The 23,676-nt window shown below is 41.6% G+C and overlaps 2 protein-coding genes across 2 annotated transcripts in view; both read left to right on the top strand.

Moving 5' to 3' along the window:
- LOC307032987 (general transcription factor II-I repeat domain-containing protein 2-like) overlaps nt 1–23,676 on the top strand; it is a gene marked incomplete at its 3' end in the record, with an annotated part of 97,884 nt that overhangs the window by 25,595 nt on the left and 48,613 nt on the right. The window lies entirely within an intron of this gene.
- On the top strand, nt 10,334–12,944 carry LOC307032282 (E3 SUMO-protein ligase KIAA1586-like). Its single transcript, XM_079670144.1, has 3 exons — nt 10,334–10,472; nt 11,338–11,593; nt 11,708–12,944. The coding sequence occupies exons 1-3, from the start codon at nt 10,387–10,389 to the stop codon at nt 11,942–11,944; spliced, it is 579 nt and encodes a 192-aa protein (XP_079526270.1). The 5' UTR covers nt 10,334–10,386; the 3' UTR covers nt 11,945–12,944.

The raw sequence follows: 23,676 nt of genomic DNA, 5'->3' as shown, positions 1-23,676 counted from the left end.
CACACACACACACACACACACACACACACACACCCCCCCCCACACACACACACACACACACACACACACACACATACACTGTGAAGCAAACAATGGAATCCACAACTGCGGACCTACTACCTGGGATCCCGCCCAGAAGGGAAACCGACCAATGGAACACTGCCAACTCACTGTCTAGCTCGCTCAGAAGTGAACTCTGTGTATAAATGTTGTGATCATTTTGAAGATCGGCGCTCTTGTTTTTGACTTGCCGTTCCTGAGACGTGTCTCACACGGTGGTAGAACCTGAGCCCGGAGTACTCTGCAGAGTGCTTCGTGATTAGGTGAAGTATTTGTATGTTTGCACCATTAAAGCAGATTATTGTTTAACCCTTATCCTGTCTGATTTGAAATGTTTCCTTCTTTTGAGAACCCGCTCATATAGGAACGGCGCGGAGCAGAGATTCTGCCCCAACAAATGGTGTTTCCCCGACGTGATGACGTCATGACGTGGCGACGTGCCGACGTGGTGACGTCATGAGTAGGGTTTTTGAGAGGAAAATCAGCAGCCAGCGGACGAATGGTCCGGAGAAGAGGCCTAGAATAATCTCTGACAACTAAAACGAGGATCCTACAATTGAAAGGTGAGCAGACGAGCCTGTTTCTATCGAAGGTCTGTAATTGGCTAAACTAAATTTTAGAGTTGTCAGAGACATATTCCGGTGTCATAGTTGTTGCGGTGGAATATACAAATACATATTTCAGATAGGTAGGAAAGTTATATAACATAAAAGTGAATCAACGAGGTATGTAAGACGAAGGTGAAAGGCCCCGTACTTTTTGCAAAAATGAGACGGCTGAAGACTCGTTGGGGGATGTTCAGTGGCTGTTTTCAGACGCCATCCGGGAACAAATCTGAATAACTATTCTTAGGTTCATAGGAATCGAAGTTGAGTTATAAGTAAAATCCAAAGGAGAGTAACGCAACCTTCAAAAAGCAATTTTGAAGTGACCGGACCTCATTAATCCTTTGTTCTGTGGGGTTGAATCTATAAAGCCAAACGTCACGATAAAGAGTTCTGTAAGCCTGGGTTACGACTCCATGTCAGCGTCACATCGTTGAAAGACGGTGTTGAAGCGCGCTGAGAGGCTTGCTAAACTTGTTGGAATAAACATCGGACAATAAAAGCTGAATAGACTGTACGGCAAATTTTTTCTGTGAATATTTACTGGTAACAAAGACAGTAAGTCAGATGAATAGATACGAAGTCATAATGAAGGGAGAATTTTAAGGAGAGGAGCGTGAGTTAAGAGCTTACAAGAACAGTGGGTTCAAGCAGAAAAATTGAATAAAAGGATAGCAGAAGTGTTAATTGTTGAAAGAAGCCCCCCTTTTCCTAAAGAGGCTGAGAGCTACAGCGGGGGAGAGAGGGGGGTGTCAGTATTTGTCTGTGAGACCCCCCCCCCCTTTTTTTTCCTCTCGAGAGCAGCAGCAGCAGCCCGGAGTGTGTCTGCTTGCTTTTTTCTCTAATGCCTGAAGTTGGAAGGAAATACATTGAAAATTAACAGATCAATGTGTGATTTGAAGTGGTAGATATATTGAAATAAATAAGAAACAATTATTTGCTGCTATTTAAACATAGTCTTTGAGAACTGATTGATACCGTTGCATTGCGTTGTGAATGTTATGGTATTTGTCATTAACTAAGGATTGTACTTAATTATACTTCAAGGACAATTATATTACATACAGTAACCTTAGGGGAAAGTAAAAAGAGATTTACTGAGTATATGAAGTACATTAAGGGTAAGGTTTTATTCAAATTAAATATAATAGGTGGATTTTTCCATCTAGAATACGACATGGAAAGAGGAGAATTTGCTAGACATGAAATAACAAACTCATTAGAAGAAATATATATTGTAAGGTTATTTAGGAGTTGTTATCATATACAGTTACTCTCAGTTGATGGTTGTTTAAAGTAGATAGGAAACTGAAAACGTAAACGATCCACCACAATGGTGTTTTTAAGTTTATGATGAAGGAGTAGAAAGTAAAAAGAAGGTTTTTGTAAGTTTGTCAGAGGGAATCTGTTAATGTTTAAGCATGACAGAGGTGCTGCACGAGGCTAAAAGCCATCTCACACAGTTGGAGAACAAAAGAGGTTTTGATGAGAGAAGCTTGGGCCGGCAGCTGCAGGGCGCAGAGAGGAAGAGAGAGAGAAAAGTCAGATGGTTTGAAGAAGTATAGAGAGAGTACAGGTTATATAGAGTTACTACTATTCTGGAAAATGTCATATTGTTTTATGAATAACATAAAATAAGAATATATTTACTAGATATAAGAACAACAGGCTTATCTAGGTTAACAGAAAATTGCTATTAACCAGTTTCAGCTGCAACTATCCTATCTTTGTTCTAAAGAGAACATACGTTGCATTTACAATTAATATTAAGAAAAGTTCACAATAGATACCATTAAAGACCGTTTGGGATTAAAAGGACGAGTTTGTCATAAACATTCGTGTTTAGATGGAATAGAAGTGTTGAGATGTTCTCAAAAATGGGAGTTTTCACAATGCTTTTTAGTTTTTATTGAAACAATTAAGTAATAAGGACAGAAAAATGTTCCGTGATGATTTATTTAGGTTTCAGCTTTAGTAATAATGAAGATTACATTTTGTAGTAATTCCTTAAAGTGTTCCAAAAATATATTCATTAACTGTAGTCAGATTACTTGTTTTAAATATATAGCGCTGAATATAGTTAGTTTTGTATTCTGTTACAAATCTAACCATGCTTGTAACACACAACTTAGATAAACAATTTGAAAAGAATAGAATAAGCAAGAAGATTAAAGATGAATCTATAGTGGTTAAGAAAGGTGTCTTTGTTTTGCCTATTAACTGAAGTAATGAAGAATAGGAAGACTGTTACCATTGATTGGTTTTAACACTCAGCTGTTTTATCTTGTCACCCGCTGGGGGAGAGATTTACATTGAGTTTTTCTCAGTAGCTGATTTGCTGTGATTACAGCAGCATTGGATAGTTGTGCGCCACCTTTGGGTTGTACTCTGAATCAGTGTGTTGGTGAAATGTTGCTCATTGCAAACAGAAGAACTGTGCAAAGAACGCATCTCTGAGGAGGTATGGACAGTTGGCTTGTGCCTCGTAGTCAAGGCAACAGTGGTGTGAAGAGGTACTGCAGTTTTTGGGGATTTCTGCTGTACAGAGGACAACGTGTGTCTGCTGATTGTATCACATTGATCCAGAGGTTCCTTCCCCCTCAGGACATCCCAATGCCAGAGAGAGTTTCCTTGGAGCCCACTGACCAGGGCCGGTTCTAGCTTTTTGGGGGCCCAGCCACTGACTACAGCTGAAGAGGACAATGAATCATTGACTGTTCTCAATATGACAAGATCTTGAGACAGGCTGGTCTCAGTCTGTTCAGACTCTGAAGAAATTATGCAATGATTTTACAGCATAACTGTGCAAGAGTTTATCAGAATGTGGTGTAGAACGATATGCTTAGTGTTTAGGAAAGGAGGCTGATTGTTTAATGATGGTCTGGAATACTGAAAAGATTAAAGTTTAATATCCTTGTTTGGCAAACAAGACCTCTGATTATTATGTCACACATGATAATCTTGACATAGTGACTAGCTATGGGTAAACGTGTGGACGTTATACCATTATTATCATGAATTAAAAATAAATAGGGAATTAGTATCTGGTTAAAGATGAATGGATTTCATATCCTAGAGAGGATTAGTTATATTGTGAATACTTCACAAGGTATTTACTAATGTATTTTGAAGAACACATAACAAGAACACAAGTCCAGTTTTGTTTTGTTTCTAGATTAAATTGTCCATTAAGAAACTGTTCAGTTTAGGTCTAGCTTTAGACTTTAATAGTAAAAGAGTATTTAGGCTTATTTTTGTATATCTGACATTTTTTAAATATGTTGGCTATTCACTAGATAGAGAGATGGCATTACTCTCCATTTGTTAAGAACATTTCTGAAGATTAACTATTTGATTCATTTCTAATATTCCTATTTAAGACGTAATTTTAGAGTAACAAGGCTGATGCTGAAATTGGAAAATATGTTAGTGGTTTGCATGAGGTAAACAAAAAAGGTTTTGTTTGTTCAATCACCAGTTAAATCTGAAACAGTAATAATGATTGATTTGGCCAAAGCTTAGTTTAACATCATGATGTAACATTATGAGGTATGTTCACTTCTAAGGGTAGACAAATTGCTAAAATGGATTATTGTTATTATTATTGATTAATTTGGAATATTAATTCAAAAGGCCGTTTTCTGCAGGTTCACTTAAGAATGCCTTGCATGAACATTTGTCAGGTATTGTGTTTCCTAGGGGCGGTATATTAATAAAGTGTATTGATCATTTGTTTGTTAAACATCTGAAGAAAATGGTGCTGCGAACACGAGAAAAACTTTGTTGCATTGTTTGACATCAACACAATGATGTCACGAGTACAACTCCAGCTAGTAGAATATTAAAGTCTCTGCAGAGCACGACACATGGCCAATGAAACTGAGACCAAATGACCTTTGACCCTGACTGACAGTGTGAGTGTGAATGAAATGTCTGCATGTGATCAGTGCAACTGCATGATTCTAAAACAATAACTAACCAAGCATGTTTTTAGACTAACACATTATTCTGGAGCTCCAAGGGAAACGAGAGGTTTCCTAAAAAATGTTAACATGTTTCTAATATTGATTGAGTTATAACAGGTAACACAGATGCAGAATCAGTGGCCAAGGGGCTACTGAGAGAGGTAATTCCAGAATGAGAATGAGAAGGTGAACTGTGATAATGAAAACAATTTTGTAATATTTCAACAGGTATTAAAGTAACTGAGGTTTGAAATGTAGAAAGAACATATTACAGTTAAGTTAAAACATATTAATGCAATGAGATATAATTTAATTTAGACAACATCTTGTAACTAGCCTGGTAAAGAAGTAAAAGCCATAGAGTTTTTGGTTTAGATCATTATTGGGATGTACATTTAATTTAAATTCATAATAGAAAGACATTTGATGACAGTATGTTGGATTTCTGTATTCATTTTTCAGCTTGATAATATCCAAGCACTGACAGGTAGAAGCAGTATCACCAAGAAATTATTCACTTTGTCAGTATCATGATTTTAGTTGTTTTTAATCCATAACATTAGTGTGTTCCATTACCAGAGACATTAGCAGTTCATATTATATTTAGATTTTAAATAGGATCTCAAGGATTTCATTTAAAAATAACACAGATGCTTGTCAGAAATTCAGAGCTATTGAAATATGTTATTTAGTTCACCTAAAGATGTTGGGGTTTATTTTGTTGACACAGGCCAAGTATTAAGATTCTGAAGCTGCACTGGCAGATAGGAGGTCTGCAACTAATTTAGAAAACCAGTTCACAGACAGCTGTTGTTTTAAGACACCCCACCAACAGGCTCCAAGCAGCCTATCAGTGGTGGGTCAAACACCTGAGGGCCCAGAAGCCCTGAGCGTAGACTAGAGGGGTGGGTATCAGATTTCTCCACACAGGTTGCTGACGCCAAAAGGGGGACCCGAGGAGCAGGAGGCCGACACAGCGGAGTTCGTCTGGCTGAAGGTGGCTCAACCCCAGGTTCTCCGGCCTCTACAGAGTGACCCAGAGGACATCTCATGCAGTCCGCCGAGGAGCAAAGGGGGACATCTGGTACTACTGGAGTCAGTGTGCGGTGAGGAAATCACCTGGAAGGACCCAGACACATCAGGACGGACCTGGTTATCATCAACGAGGACATCCCTACAGCAGATGACTCGGAAGCTGTCATCAGCGGACTGGAGGAGAAGGACCTCGCGGACATCCCTACAGCAGACGACTCGGAAGCAGCTGTCAGCGGGCTGGGGGACTTCTCGAGGCAGCAGAGGAGTTTACTTCTCTCTGATCAGATTAATCAGTTCCACCTTTGAAGGAAAGGCCGCATCTCCCCCTCCCTATCAGCTGCCCTTGTTGGCGTATTCCGCTGAGGGGGGGGGGGGGGGGGGGGGCCCTGAGGATTCAACAACACGCAAGGATGCTGCTTTCTGGCACTCAGGCTCTCACTCTGATAGTTTATTCACTGACATTGAAAGTTGTGTTCTGTTCCCAAAGGTTTAATGTAGGGGGACAGACACAGAAGCAAAGAATGACAGTAGCTATGTTTCAAATGTCTTATGTGAGTTGGTCTCGTGGGGCGAGACCAAAAGGGGGAATTGAAGTATTATTTGAATTATTTGAAGGATTAAAGTAACGTGTTATGGCAGGAAAGTTCAATCTGGTATATTCATTTTAATGTCACCTTATATAGAATGTGTGTTAAACTTGTGATTTCTGCATTGAGTGACTTCTGCCTAGCAGATACCAAGAAGAGGCCCCTAGGGTCTCTCTGTTAATTATCAATAGTTCTTGCAATTAACAGGGGAATTCCCAGATACATTTTCAGATATAAGTCAGTTAAAGTCTTGTAGAATTAATGATTTATCTCCTACACATCCTGCAGGCCTTGAGACTTGGGTCACCCAGCAGTAAACAAGATAAACGTCCTTTTGAGCTTATCAATAACATGTATTCATTCCTAGTAAGCTGACTTTGGGGTGAAGGGAAGTTCAGGGAAGCCATTAAGCCACAAGAACAATTAACTTATGTTGGTTGACTGATGCGGTGACTGTCATGGGACGATGGCGTTTGGATATTTACAAATATGGCTTTCATAAAGAAAAACAGGTGACTGTTGTGTGATAAGATACATGATACGATGTTTGTGTGTGTTGAAGATGTTTAGGGGGAATGAGTATGTGTCCTGTCAAAGAGTCCTCTGTCATGACTCCGAATCATTGATTGGGGGATCTGCCTAAGGGCAGAGGGACAAACACACACACACACACACACACACACACACACACACACACACACACACACACACACACACACACACACCCCCCCACACACACACACACACACACACACACACACACACACACACACACACACACACACACACACACACACACATACAATGTTGTGATCATTTTGAAGATCGGCGCTCTTGTTTTTGACTTGCCATTCCTGAGACGTGTCTCACACGGTGGTAGAACCTGAGCCCGGAGTACTCTGCAGAGTGTTTCGTGATTAGGTGATGTATTTGTATGTTTTTGCCATTAAAGCAGATTATTGTTTAACCCTTATCCTGGCTGCTTTGAAATGTTTCCTTCTTTTGAGAACCCGCTCATATAGGAACGGCGCGGAGCAGAGATTCTGCCCCAACAATATTTTAACAGATATTAGAGTAAGTGGGGTTTGAAATGTAGAATGAACATATTACAGTTAAGTTAAGCTAAAACATAGTAATGTAATGACACAGAATTTAATTTAGACAACATCCTGTCTCTAGCCTGGTAAATAATTAGAAGTAAAAAGCCATATATTTAGATTTTAAATAGGATTTCAAGGATTTGATTTAAGATTAACACAGATGCTCATCAGAAATTCAGAGCTATTGAAATATGTGATTTAGTTCACCTAAAGATGTTGAGGTTTTATTTTGTTTGTAACATGGCACAGGCCAAGTATTACGATTCTGAAGCTGCACTGGCAAATAGGAGGTCTACAGTTAATTTAGAAAACATTAACATTAGAAATAATAAGCACACCATTTATAATTTACAGAGATAAGAAAAGACGTGGTTTAAACAGAAAATTAAGATGAAGAGAATGTGAGATTTAAAGCGAAAAGTGTAAATAAAAGAGCATGTGTTTGAGATGTGAAAGTATGAAATGGTACTAGAATATCTTATGAACAATCAAAGGGCTGTAATGAAATCTTAAATTAACCATACTCGCAGAACACCCCACAGACAGCAGAACTAAATGGTCCCAGGAGGGAGTTTTTAAGCTAAAGACAGCATTAGGGTGCCTCCTGATGAGTTTAAAGATAGAAAACCAAATATCAGCAGGTTTTGAAGTAATATTCCTCTGTCCCACAATCAACAAGGATGTGGATGGGGAGAATTATATCTACTATAACCAGCAGAGATTCACAAATTACACCAGAGTAAAAAGAAAAATAGACATAGATTAGATTCACACCTTAAAAGGTGTGAAAGTAGGGATTTGTGGAGTCTATTGTTATATAACATTACAAGCAGGGCAGGAATTTCACGAGGGAAAAGAACCGGTCAAGATGAAGCCTCCCACTTTGGCCTTGTGCCCTTAAAAATGATATCTGCCATAAGGCCACAGTGGCCTTGATGCCCTCTCTGACTAAGTTTTGTGGTTTAGCAGTCTGCCTCTTTTCTGACACGGCTTCAACACCAGCATATTTTGAAGGAGGAAAAAAAAATCAGCGGTGCGCTTGATTTGAGCCTGGAATGCACCGCTCGGACGGTCTATGATGACAGTTGACATCAGTCTAGGACCTATCTCCGCCCACCCCCTCACGCGTCCGTGTGCGTAGGACGGTCTAGGACCTAGCTAGCTGATTCTCCGCTCAAGAAAAGGCTGAGGTGAGGTAAGGTTTTGTGATGATCCTGTTTGCCGTTAAGTTTTTCATTTGTCCAGCTTTAAGTGTAATTTTATGGATAACATTACTATTTCTTGCTCGTATGGTAATGCATAATTATAATATTTTGAAGTGTTTTTGTTACTACTTGGATAAGTTATGTTGCAGTTGTGTTCTTTTTTTATTATTATCTAGTGCTAGGCAGTTAGCGCTGTGTTGTTAGCTGTCAAAGACCTCTGTGCAGACTTATTTGACCACCGGCGATCGCAGACGGAAGTTCAAAGTTTGCTGCTCGTTTATATCGCCCAATTTTCAAAACGCGATCAAAATACCCATTCACATGTCTTGTGGCATGCCTGAACTGTCCACAAAAAAATTACGTTACCCCCACTGGCCAGAACTAGCTTAGTTAGCTTAGCATAGCAACTGCCATTCAATTACATTGTAATTGACGTCCTTTCAAAACATATTGTGTTAAAGTTATTATGTAAGCTTAAATAAAGCAATGAACTCATTATTTACCTTTCGGGCGTCTGGAAAATGGCCTTGGTTTTGTGGAAATGTCCAGGGAAACCGTTTATATGCTTAATCCATTTACAAGGAAAAACCGTCAGTATTTTTTCATGTAATTCCACCATGATGTCGGCCAACTCTTTCTGGTCAGCCGAAACAAATGTATGCATAATGCCATACATCGACAAACTTGTGAAGAAGTCCCCTATCAAACCAAAAGGTCTTCATTTGTTGTCAACCAACTGTTTCTCAAAGACGGCGCTATATTTCATGTGTGCACCGAACCGAGTTTCCATTACAGAAAAGCGTGACTTCCGTATCTGACCTCGTACTCAAAAGGTGGAATAAAAGTCAATACACTTTGATACGGGGTCAGTCAAACAGACCCGAGATTCCTAGTGTTATGCCACCTATTGTTTGTAAGGGGTATTGCATGCCTTTCCGTCTCCAAATTAAGCCATCATCCCATTTGCGCAAAGAGGTTAACGTGAACGACTGCCAATCAATAAGAGATTTTGTCTCATTGTTTTTTGTGTTGTTACTTGCAGCAACATTAGTTTGTTTTCTTTTATCATCCCCAGATAAAGCTATGCCGAGCAAACAGCGAAGGGAGAAGTGTATTAAAAGAAACTTTGAAGATGCAGCTAAAAACTGCAAAACAATGTACTCATTTTTCAGGAGGTAAGTGGTAAATAATGATTCAAGAGGGAACAAGATATTGTAGTTTGTTAGTATAAGTAACAGCAGCACACCTAAAATTAAGGTGACAGATTATGACACTCTGCCCCCGATTAAAACTGTCCCCAATTTGAACGGGAGAGAAATAAGCTAAGTATATAAGTTAGGGTAACCAGTTAAAATAACGTACAGAGGTTGTATCGCATATTGTAGACTCATTATTAGTGTTTATTAGTTAATTAGTTCTATAAGATAAGTCACATTACCCTTTCAATTATACATCACATTACGTTTATTAATTTATGTTAAAAGTATGTGATCAAATAGACATATTAAATTAAAATACTAATTGTTTTTTAGTTGCAGTAAGGCAGATCAGTCAGTGGACAGAGAGCCAGAAAAAAAAAAACAGAGTTGGACATGAAGAAGAGCAGACAAGAGTGGAGAGACAAAGTCCAGTGAACATTGATGAGAGAGGAGGAGATGATGAAGGCGTTGATAATGATAGGGAAACAGAAGTAACAGGAGGAGATTCTGAAGTACCAAGACAACGAGATGGTAGAGGAGGAGAAAGAAATGAGACAGATTTAGAGAAGGCTGGAGGAGACAATGGGCTAGAAACCAGGGAAGAGAGAGGACAAGAAAAGGCGGGAGAAGATGAGACCGATTACAGGAACAAGGGAGAGGAAAGGAGAGAAAAAGGAGAAGACATGGAGGGACCGGGACAAGGCCATGACCAAGAGGTAGATGGAAACAGCAAGAAGAGAAAAACTACTGCCACCACTGTAGAGTCTTGGGGGTATGACTGGCTGCACTTTGAGAAGGACAAGGAAGGCTATGTTACTAAGTTGTGGTGCTGCATCTGCAGGGAGCACTATAAAAACCGCACTGCACAACACACATATATCCATAACACAGACACATACATAACTGGCAACACAAATGTTAAAAAATGTACAGCCAAAACACATTATGAGTCAAAAGCTCACATCACAGCATTGCAGCAATCAAATCAGGCTCCAACTACTTCGAAAACAGTTACACAGCTCCAGAAGCTCAACAACAAAACCGAAACAAAGATGTGCAAGTTATTTGACATTGCATACACTGTAGCATATACTGAGCAGCCGTTTAGTCTGTACAAGACTCTTGTGTCAGTGGAGCGCAAGCATGGGGTGGAGCTCGGGTTCACCTACCATAATTCAAAGTCCTGCCGCATATTCATTGAGCACATTGCTGGCAGCATCAGAGACCAACTTCAAGCTCTGAAAAAATGTGAGCCTTTCTACTGCTCCTTACTGTTTGATGGCAGCACAGACAAAGGAACATCAGATAAGGAAGTCATAAGCATAAAGCTTATTGAACATGGCTCCCCGACAATCAGATTACTTGGGTAAGAATAAGAGAGACAAATAGTCTACTATATAGATGTAAAAATATGTTTGTTTGTTTTTTTGCTTTACAATTAATTAGAAAAGGGCAGGACAATTGAGAGAAAGAATGTAATGATTTTACATAGGTTCAGGTGATTGTAATTACATTTTCACTTATTTAATAGTAAGAAGACCTAATTCTTAATTTCTTTTTTGTGTTCCATATTTTTTAAAGTATTGCAGAGCCAACAGCATGTAATGCAGATGGAATATTTGAGGCCATTATGGAAAAGTGTGCAGACAACAACATTGATCTGAGTGGCTGCTTGACAGCAACAGCAGCTGATGGTGCAGCAGTCAATTTTGGGAAGACAAATGGTGTCCTCACCAAACTACAGGGACATGTGCCGTGGATGCTTAAAGTACATTGCATTGCCCACAGACTAGAGCTATGTCTGAAGGATGCCTTCAAGGGCACATACTTTGAACAGGTAGGAGGAGTAATTCTTCTATAAAATATGAAAATAGAATTTTTAATACAATGTCTGATTAATGCCTTAATAATGCCTATTTAATTCTGTATTTTCTGTTTTTCTTTGAACAAGATTGATGACCTGCTCATGAAGATTTACTCTCTCTACCGTCGTTCTCCCAAAAAATGGAGGGAGTTGAAGGCCATTGGAGAGGAACTGGAGGAGCACGTCATTAAACCAGCTCGCTCCGTGGGGACCAGGTGGATAGATCACAGGAGGAGGGCTGTTTCCTGTCTTGCGACAAAAAACTACAGAAGCATTGTTACCCACCTCCAGGAAAGACAGGATGAGGCATCACCAGACAAATAAAAGATCAGGGCAGTGTTAAGGCAGTTGACCTCACCAAAGTTTATTCTTCACATGGCACTGTATCAGGATCTTCTATCTGACCTGGCTGAACTCTCACTGAATTTCCAAGGCAATCAACTGCCCTTGTCGTGTGTGCGTAGCAGGATCCTGGCTGCACAGGCTGCGCTACGCAAACAAACAGAGAAGCCAGGCCCCTATCTCCGTCCAGTGCTTGAGTCCTTCACAACCACCAGTGAGGAATTTGCATACAATGATATTAACATCAGAAAGTCCAATGTTTCTGCCGAAGCCTTCCTTCTGTCAAGGAAAAACATAGTTGACAACATCATTGCGGCCATTGGTGAGAGATTCTCTACTTTCTCCACCGACCCTGTACTCCTGGCTGCCGAAATATTCGATCCCATCAATTTCCCAACAGAACCAAATTTCTTAGAGGAGTTTGGGGAGGAGGAAATCCATCATTTGTGTAAACACTTCGAGCCCCTCCTGACCAAAAATGGCTGCAATGTGCCTGAGGTAGACAAAGAATGGTTCAGAGCCAAACACGACATTGTGCGTCACCATAGTAGGGAAACTTTCCTCCCATTATGGTCCAGATTCTTGTTGGAGAAGGGAAGAATGTACCCCAATCTGCTGCACCTAATACAAATAGTCCTAGTTTTTCCTGTCTCTACCTCTCAAGTTGAACGGCAGTTCTCAGTAATGAAGAGAATGCAGGGCGATTGGCGTTTAAGCCTGCACACTTCAACAATTGAAGATCTACTCCTCATCAGATCCCAGGGTTGTGCTCCTGCTGAATATCAAAGTGATGAAGCTGTGGCAAGATGGTGGGCAGCTGGCATCAACAAAAGGAGACCCAATATTCATCCCTATGGTCAAAGGAACCCCAAAAGTCCAAATCTCCCTGACTCGTCATCATCTCCATCTTCAAGTGACTCAGAATAAGGACGCACCTTGACGTAGGCCCACTACCACAGTCTCACAGTGAGCCAAACATGTCTGTGCTATAAGAACCCTTTGTAGTTTTAATAAATAATTTGTTTAATTGCAATTTGGTGTCCATTGAATGCTTAATAAATATATATAAAAGTATTGTAAATGCATATACAATCGTAGTCACTTCATATCGTATGTTAAATCATTGTTTTAATTTATGGCCTTGGTCCCCTGGCTTTTGGCCTTTGTGCCCTTAAAAAATTGACAACTCAAAAGGCCAAGTGGCCTTGCCCCTAAAATGACGAAATTCCAGGCCTGATTACAAGACTGATTTTTATTATTACATGATATGCTTATTGTGCTCATGAGATTGCTATGAATATAGAATAAATAGACACAATCACTGATCCCAGGTTCTGATGGGTTAGATACCAACGAAGGGAATAGTCAGAAGAAAGTTTCAGCTTGCAATACTAATGTAGAAAGGTCAGATGCAGACGCTGGAAGAATTCAAAGAGTTATTCATAAACAGGACATCACTCCGGCCTTGAGCTTTGGGTGAGCTCCACTCCCACACATAGCTAGGAAGCAGCATTATGAAGATTCCACTTTTTCTGTAGAAACGTTAGCGAAAACAAATTACGTATGATGGTGCCAGAGTAGGGAGGGACTTCCACAGGCCGGCCGAATGCTGATTGGAGGATCGTGTTGCCGGCGGCCGGCGGCATCTCATGACGCATCTATCAGAGTCATAGAGAGATAAGGGTTAGGAAACTCCCATAGACCTCCGTTGTAAAAAATGGCGGCGCCTACTTCCGGGGTATGGACATCGAAATAGTTCCAAATATTGTCATTTGGGCGTTGGACCTCATTCACTTACATTACGGCGTGTCGATTAGTTCCAGTGGTAAGTTGCTGAAATATCTAACTCTTTTGAATTGTCAACTGTCTATATTGTCTCAGAGGCCCTTTATGATGCTTATACTGGTCTTCATTTGTATATGCACAGCGTAATTATTTATATTCTACCTTGGTTGTTACAACCAATTTTGCTAGCATTGCCTGCTAGTTAGCTAGCGCGACTTCGTCAGCTTTGAAGGTAAGATTTCAGTAATGAATCGCTAGCAGCTTATATATCAATGATGCTGGGTAACTAACAAGCAGGATTTAGATTGATTATGTTTTTTTGTTGTTATTTTGGCTTTTATCTGCTGAACCTGACTGTGTCAGCCATCCTTAGTTGGCTTTTTCTGTATGATATGACTTAACTGCTAGTAGAAATGAGGTGGCGTTTGTGATAAATATTTCATTTAATATTTAATTGAATTTTGGGATATACTAACATTTAATTATGTGACATGTTGACTGTACTTAGTTTTTTTTTTTTTTAATGTTCTGTGTTAACTCTTCTGTACTGTACAACTAGTCTTGCGCTACTTTTTAATGCTTGATGGCATGCTAGGATAGATTCCTTTGTATTGTAATATACACACTAGTTTAATGATTTTTCTTCAAAGGTATTATTCAGTCTTAAAAAAATAATAGCCTACTGAACAGGCTACTCTACAGCAGTGAATGAAGGATGAGCCTAAAACATGGTCATGCATCCAAAATGTTTATTTTTAACAAAATAAACACTTAAAAAAAAAAAAAACTTTTTTATTCAGCCTCATATGTCAGCCATGGCTGTTGCTGCTGCTACTGGCGGAGGTGACAGCGCGCAGTGCATATTGGAACTCTACAGGTGTTGGGACAGAGTTCCTCAGACGAATGGACGAAAATGTGTTTTCCAGGCAGTCTTGAGTGAAGCGGCTTGTGAGAACAAATGTGTGCCCTTGTCTCAACAGGTCATGCTGGACCTCCAGGATTGTTGTTGTGGCCATCACCAGTCCTGACTGGCTGCCCTTGGGACCTGCCCTTTCAGGCCCCGAAACAGATGGGTTTTTTTTGTAAATAGTTGCTTACCCTAACCCTTTTTTGTAAATAGTATTGCTTTCTTATAAATAGTTGCTTTTTTGTAAATAGTTGTTTGTAAATATTTATATTATTTATATATTGTAAGTGTTTTTTTATATATATATTTACCATTCAATAACGCAATCGCTGCTCTCTGTCTGTGACAGTCGCAGTTTGATCTCAGTGTGTCTTATAAACTGTAGGGGCAGGGGAAAAGGTTAAGACATGTAGTTTAGAATGAAATGAAAAATCTATGATGCATGTGTATTATCCTCGCAACTACAGTTATTAAATGTCCACTTTTGTGTAAGATTTGAGGGTGTGGTTCTGCAAGCCTCATTTGCAGATTCACCTGTCGCGGCGCGCCCAGAGGCTTTTTAGTGGGCGCGTCACCGGGATGCCAGGGGTGGTTCTCACGGGAGGAGGAAGCGTATGTGTGGTGAATGCGGGTATTCAGCGGGATATTTAAGTTTCCTCAGCATGTCTATATATGTTAAAATGCAACGGGGGAAGTAACTGAAAGTAACCGTATGTGGATATTGCATCGACCAACCTCGAAGCACGTCTCCCTGGACGCGCACAGTGAGAGAGATTCTCTCCAACACAGGGTGAGATCGCTCCTTTGTGCCACGCCGATCATCATGTCTTTTTTGTGGATTATAGCCTGAAAAGGCCTACAAACATTTCTGTTTTTGCCGCCGACGGGCGCAGGAGCAACAGCCTTTTTTTTGTATCAATGAACAACACTATGGCCTGGATTAGGCAGTAAAGACAATTTCAATGTGTCGCGAGTGGACTTTTTGTTGGGTTATATTTATTTTGTTTGGCTCGGAAAACTGTGAATACATTTGAATAACGCAGAAAACCTGTCTTTGTTTATTTTGTTAATGTGTGCATATAGACTTTAGTTAATACATTTCCGTGGGGACTATTTTGTGGGAAGAGCAGATTATCAGTTTATTATTTCTGTTTACCTTTTATAATATTTCATTCAAGAACCCCTTGTGCGTTTAATTAACACAACTATTTTTAGATAGTTGATCGTTAGATCAGAGCTCTCAAGTCTCAAGCATTTGGCGTGAGACACACGCATTTCACTCCATTCACACGCTCACACGCCACACCTTGTATTTCTCACGCAGAGATTTCATCCCAGTGTACCGCCCACCAAGTTGCGCCGCAATTTTGTACTAGGCTTGTTTGAGACGCGTGCACTCCACTAGCACACACCCCATATATATATTATATTCCTATTTAGGTCCAAATATAATATTTGTAAACCTGAAGAGTCAGAGCCAGTGCCAGCCACGAACCTCACTGCAGGAGCTTATATATAGACATCTAAGTTGTTTGTGCCCCACCACTTTTGTACATATAAAAACGCCACTGGATAGACTAGAGCAGAAAAGACATCACATAACGTTAGCATTTCGAAAATGTTAACGTGGCTTAATAATAGTGCGAAAAGACAGCGGCTGTCGCCGGACAAGGATTCCCTCTCTCCTTTCCTGCTGAAAGATGGTGAGTGTACTCGGGGACGAGGCATCTAACTTCAATATTTAAAAAAAAATCTTCCCGGGGGAGCATGCCCCCGGACCCCCCTAGAGGGTGTCAGGTCCACTCCCCACTTATAAAAATAGCACTTTACCACTGTACCCCCTCTTATCTCAGATGCACCCTGAGTCATTTTGTTTAAGTACAGTGAGCCTTTCTAAAATATACAGTAAAGAGACAAACCCACCAGCATTATAGGATATACTATGACTTTGAGCCAAATACTTGTTTTTGGGCTGTATAAATAAATTGACTTGAAACAGTTGCTGATTTAGAGTACTGGCACCTTTTTTATTCCAATTCAAGCACTGAGTCTTCGCACCTACCAAAGAGAACCAAGTCTAAACCATGGTATCTCTTCAGCTAGTCTTGACCAATCATAAATGTACGGGCAACGCCCGGTGTAGTAAAAATGTATGCACGCACAAGGTTCGAGGCTCTTTCCGGAAATAGTGGTTGCAGATTACAGCTCTGCTGCCTGTAGTTTCTATGACGTCACGGAGTCCTTGGCCAAGTGAATATATATATATTTTGCTCTCTCATAATAAATAGTTAAACTTAGAAGTTGTCTGTCTTTCCTGGAATTTTGAACACAACACTAGCTGAGTTTAACCCACCTTTTTATGGCTCAGCGCTAAAGGGAAGCTCTGGGGCATTTCGTCTCCTTCCTGCCATCCTCTCATCAGCAATAAAAGCCCTCCATTTACAGCACTGAGAGGGAATGCAGTGTGCCACAGGGCAGCGGTTACACAGACAGATTACCTGCAAATCCCACCCGGGAGAAATGGAGAGCAGCCACATCAGCAGACTGCAGCCAGACTCTCTCTCTCTCTCTCTCTCTCGCTCTCGCTCTCGCTCTCTCTCTCTCTCTCTCTCTCTCTCTCTCTCTCTCTCTCTCGCACAGCACGCAGCACAGGGCCAAAGCACTTCATTGGGGATGCAGGAGGGAGCGAGGTGATGCTGCTGACAGGCTGATATGAAATGTGAGTGGACTACAACAGGAGCACAGTCCTCATTGGGTTTATATTAACATATAAATAAAAGGGCAAAGGTCATAGTTATGGGGGGGGACAATCTGCAAACTGGCTGAAAGAAGGACATACCAATCTGACATAAATAAAAGGGTAATATTATATATATATATATATATATATATATATATATATATATATATATATTAGGGCCGGGACTTTAACGTGTTAATTAAGATTAATTAATTACACAAAAATTAACGCGTTATAATTTTTTACGCATTTTAATCGCACTTATTTTTGCACCGCGGAACGTTTCTCACTGGATGAGTTTCAGGGGTACCGATTATACTGGAGCACCAACTAACGTTCATGACTTCAGACAACAACAAACCACAGTGAACAATAGTCAAACATGAACGAACAAGCTGATGAGACCGCTTTGGTTGGCCCCGTGGATGGGACATTTTGTTTTAAAAAACGGACGGATGGAAGCGTCAATAAGAGCACGGTTGTTTGCAAATTATGCAAAAAGGAATTCGCATATCACCGCAGCACATCAAGCCTCAAGTATCACCTCAATGCAAAACATATAGCAGCTAGCGTGGAAGCGAGCGTGGACGTTAGCCCGACTCGGAGTACAAGGACCCGCACTCAATTCGCGTTGATCAAACAGTGGCCTATGCAACAGAGATATTTTATTTTTCATCAGGATATTGGAAGAATAGGAGGGATTGTGGTCAATCACTGGCGCTTTTTTATTTTATTTTAAATGGTACACTTTATGTTGAACTATTTATTACGTTGTTGGTGCAACTGGCACTTTATGTTGAACTGTTTATTGTTTTGGCCAAGGTTATTGAGAGAGTTGGACTGAAATTGATTAGATATTTTAAATTAACTGTTGGTAAATCAACAAAGTCTGTTATGGCCTCTGAAGCAACAGAGAGGTGTTTTCTAATAGTCAGGATTTCCAATCTTCTGAATGTACTTGAAAGTATTGTGTTTTACTTAAAAAAACAAACTTGTTAAAGTTTACAGAAGGTCTACCTACCTATAGGCTACCTGAATCTCTGAAATGTACTATATTCCTAAATATGCTATTGCTACACTTTATGGCAAAAATTGCACTTTTCTGTTGGTCTTGGTGAAGTACCACCTTGAAAAAAATAAACAATGTTTTGTTGATTAAGCTTATGTATTCAGTCATTATTCAATGGTATACTAAAATCCATGTGAAAAAAATTGCTTCTCACTGTTCTCAGGTCAAATATTTATATGTGATTAAAAATGCGATTAATTTCGATTAATTAATTACAAAGCCTCTAATTAATTAGATTAATTTTTTTAATCGAGTCCCGGCCCTGATATATATATATATATATATATATATATATATATATATATATATATATATATATATATATATATATATATATATATATATATATATATATAGCGCTTTTCACAACTCAAAGACGCTTTACAATATGAGGGAGGGTAGACAAACAAGGACAGGCAAAAAAGTAAGTATAGTAAAATAAAAAGGCAGTCAAGAGGAAGTTGATTGAGAGGGGGGGGCTTATGGGTAGACAGAGTTGAAAAGATGTGTTTTGGGGCGGGACTGAAAGACTATGAGGGACTCAGAGTCACGGAGATCTTGCGGGAGGGAATTCCAGAGCCTAGGAGCTGCCACTGAGAAGGCTCTTTCCTCAAAGCTGCAGAGTGTGGATGTGGGAATCGATAGGAGTCCGGCTGCGACGGATCTGAGGGACCGTGGGGGTTGATAAGGAGTGAGAAGTTTGTGAGATAAGGGGGGGCCAAATGGTGGAGTGCTTTGTAGGTGAGGACCAGAATTTTGTAGTTGATGCGATGGGAGACAGGAAGCCAGTGGATGTCTTTGAGGACTGGGGTGATGTGATCCCATGAGTTGGTATGCGTGAGGAGACGTGCAGCTGCATTTTGAACCCGTTGGAGTCTGTTGAGGGATGTAGTGCTGATGCCGTAAAGGTGAGTTGCAGTAATCAAGGCGGGAGGAAATGAAGGCATGGATTAGTCGTTCGGCTGCGGGGCGGGTGAGAGAGGGTAGAATTTTTGCAATATTGCGGAGGTGGAAAAATGAGGTTTTGACTGTTTGGCGGATGTGAGGTTCGAGTGAGAGGGTGGGGTCAAAGATTACGCCAAGATTGCTTGCCTGATTGGAGGGGGAAAGAATGGTGCCATCGATAGTGAGTGTTATGTTAGTGACCTTGCTGAGTGTGGATTTGGAGCCAATTAGGAGGAGTTCTGTTTTGTTGCTGTTCAGTTTGAGGAGGTTATGTTGCATCCAAGTTTTAATAGCTGTCAGACAGGAATTGATGTGGGTAAGGGGTGGGTTATGGAGGGATTTGGTGCTGAGGTAGATCTGAGTGTCATCAGCATAGCAGTGGAAGTCCAGGTTGAAGTGGTGGAGTATCTGACCGAGGGGCAGGATGTAAATGATGAAGAGGAGCGGGCCAAGTACTGATCCTTGAGGAACGCCTTGGGTGACTGAAGCTGTGGCAGAGGAGTGGTTGGGGAGGGAGATGAAGTGGGATCGTTCAGTGAGGTAGGACTGGAGCCATCTGAGTGCAATACCGTCAATACCAATGTCCCTGAGTCGGGTGAGCAGGATGTTGTGGCTCACGGTATCGAAGGCTGCACTCAGGTCGAGGAGGATGAGAATATTGAGGGAACCAGTGTCAGCAGAGGTGAGGAGGTCATTGAGGACTTTGACGAGTGCAGTTTCTGTACTGTGGTGAGGACGAAATCCAGACTGAAGGGGTTCATAAAGCTGGTTGGTTTGGAGATGGCAGTGAATTTGTTTGGCTAGAATGCGTTCAAGAGTTTTTGAGAGGAATGGTAGGTTGGAGATGGGGCGGTAATTAGTGAGGGAGGAGGGATCAAGACCAGGTTTTTTGAGGATTGGAGTAACGGCAGCAGTTTTGAAGGCAGAGGGGACGGTTCCATGGGACAGCGAGAAGTTGAAAAGGTTAGCAAGATAGGGGCAGAGGACGGGGAGGCAGGACTTCAGGAGAGGAGTGGGTAGAGGGTCAAGGGAGCAGGTTGTGGGATTTGAGGAACCGATCAGATGGAATATTTCAAGTGGGGTAACCAGGTTGAACTGGGAGAGGCGGCGCTGGGGAGGAAGAGTCAGGAGGTCAAGGGAGATGGGGGGAGAAATGGTAGCAGTGGAGGTTGGGGGAGATGCTTGTATATCAGATGGAGCTGAGAAGGAGTGGTTAATGGCGTTAATTTTGTCTGCGAAAAACTGGAGGAATGAGCTGCAAGTAGCGGAAGTAGAAGTAAGGAGGTTATCAGCACAGGGTTTGAAGAGATTGTTAACTGTGGAGAAGAGGGTCCTGGGGTTACGGGAGGGGTCAGTGAAAATGTTGGAGAGGTAGGCAGATTTAGCGGCAATAAGAGCATCTCTGTATGCATTGAGATGGAGTTTGTAGCTTATGTAATGGACTGTGAGGGATGATTTCTTTGAAAGACGTTCAAGTTCGCGGCCTCGCTGCTTCATTTTACGCAGTGCTGGTGTGAACCAGGGTGAGGAGGTCTTGAAAGTAACTGTGTTATTTTTGAGGGGGGCTAAAGTGTTGAGGGAGGTGAGTAGGGTGGAGTTGAGGTGGTTGAGCAGATCATCAGGTGAGCTGAGGGTTGCGTCCAGTGGGAGATTAGACGATAGCAGTTCGGAGAGATGGTTATGGTCAATGGAGTGTAGATTACGGAAGGTGATGTTTCTGGGTGGGCAGGGGTTTTGGGTGGGGGAGGCAATGGTGAATTGTATGAGTTTGTGGTCGGAGAGGGGAAATGGGCAAGGGTGGAGGTCAATCACTGGGAGGTTGGTAGAGCAGACGAGATCAAGAATGTGTCCTTTGTCATGGGTGTGGAAGGTGACATGTTGGGTGATAGAGAAATTGTCCAGTAGGGTTGTGAATTCGGATGCCAGCTTGCAGGTGGGTGAGTCAATGTGAATGTTGAGGTCACCAAGTAATAACAGACGTTGAGACAGGGATGAGGCAAGTCTAAGGAATTCAGTGAAATCGGAGAGGAAGGAGGGCTGAGGTTTAGGAGGCCGGTAGATGAGGATGACTGTCAGTGAGGGAGGGGCTTTGAAGGCAATGAATTCAAAGGATGATACTGAGGGGAGGGTAAGTTCTGTGATCTGGATGTTCTGATTGTGGATTACAGCAAGGCCGTCACCACGGCGGGAGGGGCGGGGTTTAGTGATGTATTTAAAGCCAGGCGGGGATGTTTGGTTGAGGGAGAAGAAGTCATCGGGCTGTTGCCCGGTTTCGGTGAGCAGAAGGAAATCAAGGGATTTTTCCAAGATTAGTTCATGGAGGAGGAGGGCTTTCTTGTTGAGTGATCGGATGTTAAGGAGGGCAATATTAGTTGAGTGGGAGGGGCGTGGTGTGGACACAGGCTGAAGAGCTAAGAGGTTGTCCAGGTTGACAGTGCGGGGAGGAATGTGAGATGGGGGGGAGGAGCCGAGAGGAGGTGGAAGGAAGTGTGTTATTATCAATTTTTGGAAGTTGAGCGCGGTGGAATCCACTCCAGGTATTTGGGCCAGCTCTGAGCAGAGGGCAGTGGAATCCACTCCAGGTATTTGGGCCAGCTCTGAGCAGAGGGCAGTGGGATCCACTCCAGGGTTGCGTTCTGATAATCCAAAAATCAGCTCCTAAATTCTAACACTATCTCCTATTCCTTGACCTCTGAGTGAAACGTCACAGGGTTAAGGGATAGTGGATAGGAGAATTCAAAAGGACTTAGGAGAAGAGACTGCAGTACTTTAGAGAATCCGAATGCACTTTCACTATCTGACGTGTTTATGATGCGCCAGCGGACGTCCTGAATGGGCGTCTGCTGCTGTGGTGAAACTATGGAAACTATAGTGTTCTATACAACGGATTACATGGATGTATAATAAGAACGAGGGACTCATCTAGAGACTCTGCACCGTGCTCTGATGCTGTTGTTTTATGCTTTATGAACGTGGACAACAGAGAAACATATTCTTCATGACCAAAGTTGTAATTGAAATAAAAAAGGAAAGTGAAATTTATGCTCGTCACCCTTTCCCTCCGGTCCACATTAATACAAATGATCCCAATACGTATGATTGTATGAAAATATCTTAAAATCAATACAAATGTATTTATTATAAACGTTAGTCTTTAACACCTATCACTGTGTATATCACCATTCAAACATATTTTAAAAGTTGAACAAACCCCACACAGCTCAGTGAAATGTTGACTTTATTTGATCATTTCAGTAAAAACTAACGTTCATATTTCTCTTTTTGATTATAATACTGATGAACGTTCAAAACAAAGCACTTTGGCAAGTTACCACATACGTTTTAAAATGCTTAATAAGCACCGTAACTTTCATGATGATATTTCTCCGTCATAATCGTTTGTTTCCGTGAACGGCCGACTGTTGTGTGACGCAAATGCTGCGGCTGCAAGGCATTGTGGGGCAGCATTTTCTCCTCTCCTTTCGGTAAGGGAGGTCCAGTGGTTCCTAAGCTAAAGGAGGTTATAAAGGACATTTGAAACCTCCTTTCCTTTCATTTGGAGAATTGGAACGGCACTTAACATGGCTGCCACTGAAGTACTTCCGGGTCATTTCACTTGGTTAGGAAGGTTCCTAAGCTAAATGGACTATTGGAACGCAACCCAGGAATTTGGACCAGCTCTGAGCAGAGGGCAGTAGAATCAACTCCAGGTATTTGGGCCAGCTCTGAGCAGAGAGCAGTGGGATCCACTCCAGGAATTTGGACCAGCTCTGAGAAGAGGGCAGTGGAATCCGCTCCAGGTTTTCGGTACAGCTGGGATTGTAACGGACCAGTGGTGGGTGTATAATATGGAGTCCGCTCAGATGACATGACAGTTGTGGGACATGGCGGTTAGTCGACCAGATAGATGTTATGGATGATTTTCCGGACTAGGAGTAAACAAATCTGCGTTTGGAACCTCCATGGATATACCTCGGTCTGCGTAGAAGCCCGAGGCAATTGATGACAGACAAGTTTAGAGGAAGCGCAGAAAAGTTATTGAGATTAAAAAGTTGGGAGACAGAGTATCGTAACATCGTAGTGCCGCGGTAGGATGCTAGCGTTAGCACAGCGCTGGCTATGGTTGTAGACCAGCGGTGCTGAAAGTGGAGCTGTTGGCAGCCGTCAGACAGGATGAGAGGTCAGTTGCAGGCTGTCCTTTACAGCAGATGGGGGGACCGGCAGGAACGGGAGGTTTAAAGAACCAGAGTCAGGGCCCACAGGGAGGG

Source organism: Notothenia rossii (assembly GCF_949606895.1).
Source record: "Notothenia rossii genome assembly, chromosome: 3".
NCBI classification, from domain to species: domain Eukaryota; kingdom Metazoa; phylum Chordata; class Actinopteri; order Perciformes; family Nototheniidae; genus Notothenia; species Notothenia rossii.
The sequence above is the reverse complement of the archived record's forward strand: the minus strand, read 5'-3'. Positions and strand labels throughout refer to the sequence as shown.

Bases quoted from the DNA above. Each gene is read 5' to 3' on its own strand.
- LOC307032282 (XM_079670144.1), top strand. From the start codon at position 10,387: ATGAGACCGATTACAGGAACAAGGGAGAGGAAAGGAGAGAAAAAGGAG. The intron at 10,473-11,337 runs GTAGATGGAAAC...TATTTTTTAAAG, and splicing joins GACAAGGCCATGACCAAGAG to TATTGCAGAGCCAACAGCAT. The intron at 11,594-11,707 runs GTAGGAGGAGTA...TCTTTGAACAAG, and splicing joins AGGGCACATACTTTGAACAG to ATTGATGACCTGCTCATGAA.